The sequence below is a fragment of the Perkinsus marinus genome (assembly GCF_000006405.1).
Source record: "Perkinsus marinus ATCC 50983 genomic scaffold scf_1104296935984, whole genome shotgun sequence".
NCBI classification, from domain to species: Eukaryota; Perkinsozoa; order Perkinsida; family Perkinsidae; genus Perkinsus; species Perkinsus marinus.
Window position 1 is genome coordinate 103,538 of NW_003214267.1, and position 6,000 is coordinate 109,537.

Genomic DNA, 6,000 nt, shown 5'->3' on the forward strand with positions numbered 1-6,000 from the left:
AGACCAATAGCCTTCGCTGCTTCGGATAGCTCTTTGAGGGCATGCTCCACACATGACGAAGATTCTCTATTCATCACCACTAAGGCCACAGGATGAGCCGTTGAAGTACGAGGGAGGGTACATACCACTGCGATAGCCAAATCAGCGTAAGTCAAGTTGAAAGTGGCGTCAATCCCAATTGTGTTGCAACTTCTCAGGTTGCTCAACATTCTGGGACTGCTCAGGACAGCAGAGTATTTACTCACTCCTCGACGATTGCCACGGGTGGGACCCGGTTCGAACAGGATGCTTCCTAGCACTATGCATCTATCAGATGCGAGAGCACGATTCAAGTCGCTGGCTGTATGGTTCCCACGAATGACAGCATCCAAACTCTTTAGAGTCTGCCGCACCTCACTGGTGAGCCGATCAGCCGAGTAAGATAGAGTTTCTAGCTTTCGGGTGAATGCCTCCACACTTAACCCCGATGCTTTAGATCCTCTTATCGATCTTATCGCTTGACGAACAGCTTCATAATTCTTCAGTCCTTTGTTCGTCAAGAACTCGATCGTGCTGGAGGAATACTCCGCGTCGAGGCTCTTTCTGAGGGTCCTCGTTTCCAAATCCTGCTTTGCCAGGCAGGGATCTTGAGATAACCATACTACCCAATCGTCGATGACATCAGGTGGGATAGTGCTACTCCGACACACAGTTGTTCCAGGATAGTGTCCATGCTCGCGCCATTCGGCAGATGTAGCCTGAACGTCTCGCAGAGGGTAGAAGAATGTACGATTATCAACTTCTTGGACCTTCACTTCTCGCATTGGGCATGAGAACTCTTCCCAAGAGCGCCAGTCTGGCTTGTTAGTTTTAGAAGGTGACCTCCCCTCATTTCGACTGCCAACCGTCCTTCGGCATTCTATGTAGCATGTCTTCCTTGCTTTCAGACCGTCGAGACTCGCGTGCATAAGACGCAAGTGGCAGTGCTCCAGGAGGTAGTCCTTGACCACACTATGCAGATTCCCGTCGAAGGCGATAAACGGTTCATCGAGGAACCGGGACTCGGCTGCGATAGGATCATCCGGCTGTATGGGTATTTCGATCAGGCTTTCGTCGTCGGAGGAGCTGTCGTTGTACTCAGATACGTTCGAATCGGAATCTGAATGAGAAATCATGACAAATTAGCTTTGGATGCAGTACCCGTGCTCGTTTGTGATGACGTCTCCTCTCTCTGGCATTCTGGTTCGACGTTGGTGACATCGATCGGGGATTCGAGCTCTGCCGCATGTTCGTTGTCTCTAGGTTGAGGACTTTGTGTTTGGGGGTGGCTTGTGGGTTGCACCGTGGGACCTAAGAATTGCGGTATTCCAAGGTCTCTGAATCATCCATAGGCACTGGGCTACCTTCTGTGATTTCATTCGAGATGTTCTCTATGAGTTTCTCCACTGCCTCCTGGCTCGGCCTAGGGAAGGTTAGATTCAATCTCTCATGGAGCAGCTCGAAGAAGCGCAGTTGTGCTTCTAACGACATGTTTTCAAGCCTGCCGCTCAGCGATGGCCTTCTCATACAGTAGAGTACTGGGTTGACAGGGTCTCCCACCGTGGAGTTCTGCCTCGTAGCGTAATGCTGCGAGACTAACATCCTAATTTCGAACGCCTTGATCTTCTCCTCAATGTAGCTCAACTTGTGCTCTAGGGATTCTAAGGCATTCGTGCTCCCTGTCGGTGAGCTCTGCTGTTTGGTATCCGCCTGATCGTTTTCCTCAGGTCCTCTTGATCCCACAAGTAGCCTTGGGAGGGGAGAGTTCGTTAACCAGCTTTCTTCGGCACATTTGGCATCGAACGTCAGAGCTGTTCTGTCCATAGAGAAAATTGGGAGGACCTTATGGATGTCGACGGTGTTCCGGATCGGCAGCATCCTTATAGCTTCTGGAGAGGAGACACGGCTCATCACGGTATAAGTAAGCCCTTGCAACCAAGGAGCTTGCCAGAAGTTGGCGATGGCATCATCTGACGCACAGGTCCACCCCGTTGTTATCGATGACAAGATTGCCCAGACTCCTTCGAGGGTGGCCCCTAGAACTCTGTGGGCTGTCATGGCATAACATGGCGTGAGTGGGATCTGACGACGTTCGAATACCATCTTGCCTGTAGGCCCCCGAACAACGAGGGATTGTCGCTTGATATGAACGGCTTCTCTGTCGTCATCAAAGTCGACAACAACTGTGGGCTGGCCGAGCTCGTCGTTGTATATGCTGAGAACAGTACCCATCGCACCGTTCGAGAATCGGGAAGCAGGATGCCGATGATAACTATTAGCCGTCGCCATCACGCGGCATCCTTTCTTCAAGACGATCTTCTCCTTATACCCCAGTTTAGCAACGGCAGCGAAGTCGAATGAGGAGCTCAGTGAGTCGTAGTTCTGTATGCATTCGATCTCATACTTCACTCCAGGTATGCTCTGCAATATCTGCTTGTTGTGCCGGTCAACTTCCGCATTAGTCAGGCATATCACCGTGTGGGAGAACCTGCGATGAGAGCATATTTGATATGCCATATCATCTGAGGAAAGTTCTTTGCTTACCTGGGCGCGATTCGGCCGCCATCTCGGTCCCTGATAGCCTGAAGAATTTGGAGCGACTGCTCCGAAAACGATGGCAGTCCGGGACGGATTGAGGGAGCTCTACGGATCTCGCGGAGGAGCTGTAGGTAACCCTCGTGCACGCATCTGTGCAGCCCTGTCAGGTACATTATGACCGGTTTCGTCCTGGCCCACGACTCTCCCTCCCAGAACCGAAGTAGGGGGAACTCATCTGTAGGGAATAGGACTGGGTTGTCCATAGGTTCAACTCCAGCAGCTTGGCACGGATCCCCCACCAGCACGACAACGGCGTCCCCAAAAAGAGAGTTCTCTCCGCCACACTGGGCTGGAGGCCTCATCTGTCCGACAGCGTAAGCTACGCCGTCGAGTATACTCGCATAGATGGCCTCAACCTCATCAATCACGATTGCGATTTTCTCAGCTCTCATATCCGAGTTTCCATGCCTCTTGTGGTACTCCATAATGCGCCTCAATATTTCTGTTGAGCTTCGCAGGTACGAATTATCGCCGGGAATACCGGTATTGCTAAATCCGAGGCCGAAGTAACTCATTATGGTCTGACCCCCGAGCTTGTCTGCTACGAGCCCGCTCCATGCGAGTGGCACGACTGTGTGGCTCTGCCTGAGCTCGGCTATGATGGCCTTCGTAAGAAAAGTTTTTCCGCAGCCAGGATAACCAGTTATGTAGTAGTACTGACCCCCTTCAGGACCTGCACGAGCACGCCCTAAGATGAACTCCAGCACTCGTTGTTGCTGGCTGTCAAGAGAAGCCTGAAGTGGATAAGTCATTATAAAGATTACTGCAGAACATCAAATTATATGGCACAAGATTTTGTCTATTATGTTGGTCGTGTTGGTGGCTCATGTGATTCTTTTGATCATGATCGACGATTATATTCTGTTGGGGATGATTGGTCGTCATTGACGACGTCATATTGCTGGTTCACTAGATCCGATCGGTTCTGTTGGTCATGCTAGTTCAACCAGCCTGGTTGCTGGCTCTGTCGACTGCTTTCGTTGGGTGTTATTTTCGGTGGTTTCTTATCTCCATAGTTCACGAAAAAAGGTCATTTCTCGTTGCTAACTATTTGCTGTTGTGTACAGTTTGGTAGATTACCAGTAACCACCAGTGACGATCCAGGTTGAGTTCTCTGATAGATGTGATTATACATTATAATCAATTGCAGTGCAATTGATGCAATTGGTGCAGCCCTACCCATTCACTAACGCATCGCAAAGCTCGTGTAAGAGAGACCGCGAATAACACTTCATACTCGGCATTTCTCAACGTCTGTACGCCGCGGCAGGGACTAGTTGCTTCCGTCAACTTGAATGCGCATCGGGGACCCCGATGCCCCCGATCCGGGGTGATAGTGGGCAGATCGGCCTGAGATCGTGAGACAAATTCGGAATCGCTCTCAACATCAACGATTTTACAAACCGTAGAGCACTTGAGGTCCTCGAGTTGGAATATTTCTTGATCAAGATGTGAGAGTTTTACCCAACGGTCGCCTAACCTCGTGTCGTTCGATCCCATCGACATGAGGAGGAGGGTGCCCTCCCCATGGAGGCTGGTCTACGAGGCCGAACAGGACCAGCAGTAGTCATAGGCCATGAGGGTCGTCAGAAACCTACTGTTGATACTCTGAAGAGCACTCTGACTAACTCAGGATCCCTTGCGCTCCAGTGCGCATCTAGGCTGCCCAGGCTAGGCAAGGTCTTCAGTCACCTTCGAGCTACTTTCCGCCGCCAAAACCATCGTGCTCCGAGCAGACATATACACAAACTACCATACCCTCCTCGTTGTCCTCCTGTGCCGTACAGGCTGTACGCACATCTTACTTCATAGCCGCATCCTTCTCTCTCCAATTCCATCAGCAATTCCTTACATCCTGATTGAATCAGTGGCCCACTGATGAAGCAGCACCTAGCATGATGGTCATCATCAATGGTCAAAAGCAATTTGCTGATGTCTAGTAGACATCTGATGTCCACCGATGATGTCCATCGATGATGACCTAATCATCATCATGATGACATCATGACTATTGATGATGATTATTGATGTTGACTATTGATGTTAACTATTGATGTTGACTATTGATGTTGACTATTGATGTTGACTATTGATATTGACTATTGATGTTGATTATTGATGATGACATTTGATGGTGACTATTGATGTTGACTATTGATATTGACTATTGATGTTGATTATTGATGATGACATTTGATGGTGACTATTGATGTTGACTATTGATATTGACTATTGATGTTGATTATTGATGATGACATTTGATGGTGACTATTGATGTTGACTATTGATGATGCTTATTGATGATGACATTTGATGGTGACATTTGACGATGACTAGTCGTGCCTATTACGACTGGTAATGCTGATGAGTGTTGAATCAATACTATCAATTCAGTAGTGCCGATGATGACTTTCGAGGATGATTAGTTTCACATTAACTTGGAAACAAAACATGAATATAAGATGGAGTCAGGTTTAATGAAAAAATGAAGCGTATTCCTCATGTGGATCATACACAGTGCATGGTGATGATCTTTGGTGGCGATTATTGATATACCATTACCACGCGAAACATAAGACTGTTGAAGGCATACTCTAGCTTCGAGGCAAACTCAGCCCTATCAGCAATAGATCAGCCCTATCGGCAAACAGGCAACTACGAGTCCTCAATAGAACCAGGAATTCTGAGGTGAACTAACTGAAGTGTAGTACCTGAATTAGATGGTCCGAGTCCCATAAAATGATGTTAATATCAAAGAGTTTACACCAAAGTCTGCTTTTGGTGTGAGGATCTCGAAAATCTGTGTCCACGCATGTAGCAGATTTATGTGGACTTCTCTGAAACTCCACCCACGAGACCTGAATTAACCACGCGCCTGTCATCATGACTGTGTCATGCAGACAGGTCATTGAGTCACTGAGACCCGCTAGTTTCTGTACGGATAATAACGAGCCTCTCCAACGATAATTACGAGAAAGTGATCACTACAACCCGATTCGTGTGTCCAAGCCTCTGGGTTGACTGGATTAAAGCCTGCAATTTAGGAGGCGCAGCAGTTACCTGGATACACTTAAACCTTGTAAAATAAATTGTAAAAAATGGAATTTTCCTTTCGAACTTACTGAGTAAGTCTTACTCTGCACGATTAGAAATGAACACGATGTCATTCATCACACTTGAGAATAACCATGAAGGACACCGATTACTCCATGTTGAGGATAGCATCCGCAGTTCACGGGTCGTCAGTGACGGCAGTTTCAGCCACCACAGTGTGATTTCATGCAACTTGCACGAAAATAGCGCGCGCGTCTAGTAGTTCGTACCAGTGGCTCTTATCGGCATCAGTGGGATGCTACGTGGAAGCCCGAAGGATCTTTGGGTAAC

At 48.2% G+C, this 6,000-nt stretch overlaps 2 protein-coding genes across 2 annotated transcripts; one reads left to right on the forward strand and one right to left on the reverse strand.

Moving 5' to 3' along the window:
* Window positions 1–1,329: 1,329 nt before the first annotated feature.
* Pmar_PMAR025671 (hypothetical protein) lies at window positions 1,330–3,041 on the reverse strand (the record flags this gene model as incomplete). The annotated part of the gene is made up of 2 exons (XM_002783816.1): window positions 1,330–2,506; window positions 2,563–3,041. The coding sequence occupies 2 exons, from the start codon at window positions 3,039–3,041 to the stop codon at window positions 1,330–1,332; spliced, it is 1,656 nt and encodes a 551-aa protein (XP_002783862.1).
* Pmar_PMAR025670 (hypothetical protein) lies at window positions 2,595–3,633 on the forward strand. The gene is made up of 5 exons (XM_002783815.1): window positions 2,595–2,683; window positions 2,724–2,776; window positions 2,822–2,930; window positions 3,075–3,225; window positions 3,287–3,633. Exons 1-5 carry the CDS (start codon window positions 2,633–2,635, stop codon window positions 3,352–3,354), a joined length of 432 nt encoding a protein of 143 aa, XP_002783861.1. The 5' UTR covers window positions 2,595–2,632; the 3' UTR covers window positions 3,355–3,633.
* Window positions 3,634–6,000: the final 2,367 nt, after the last annotated feature.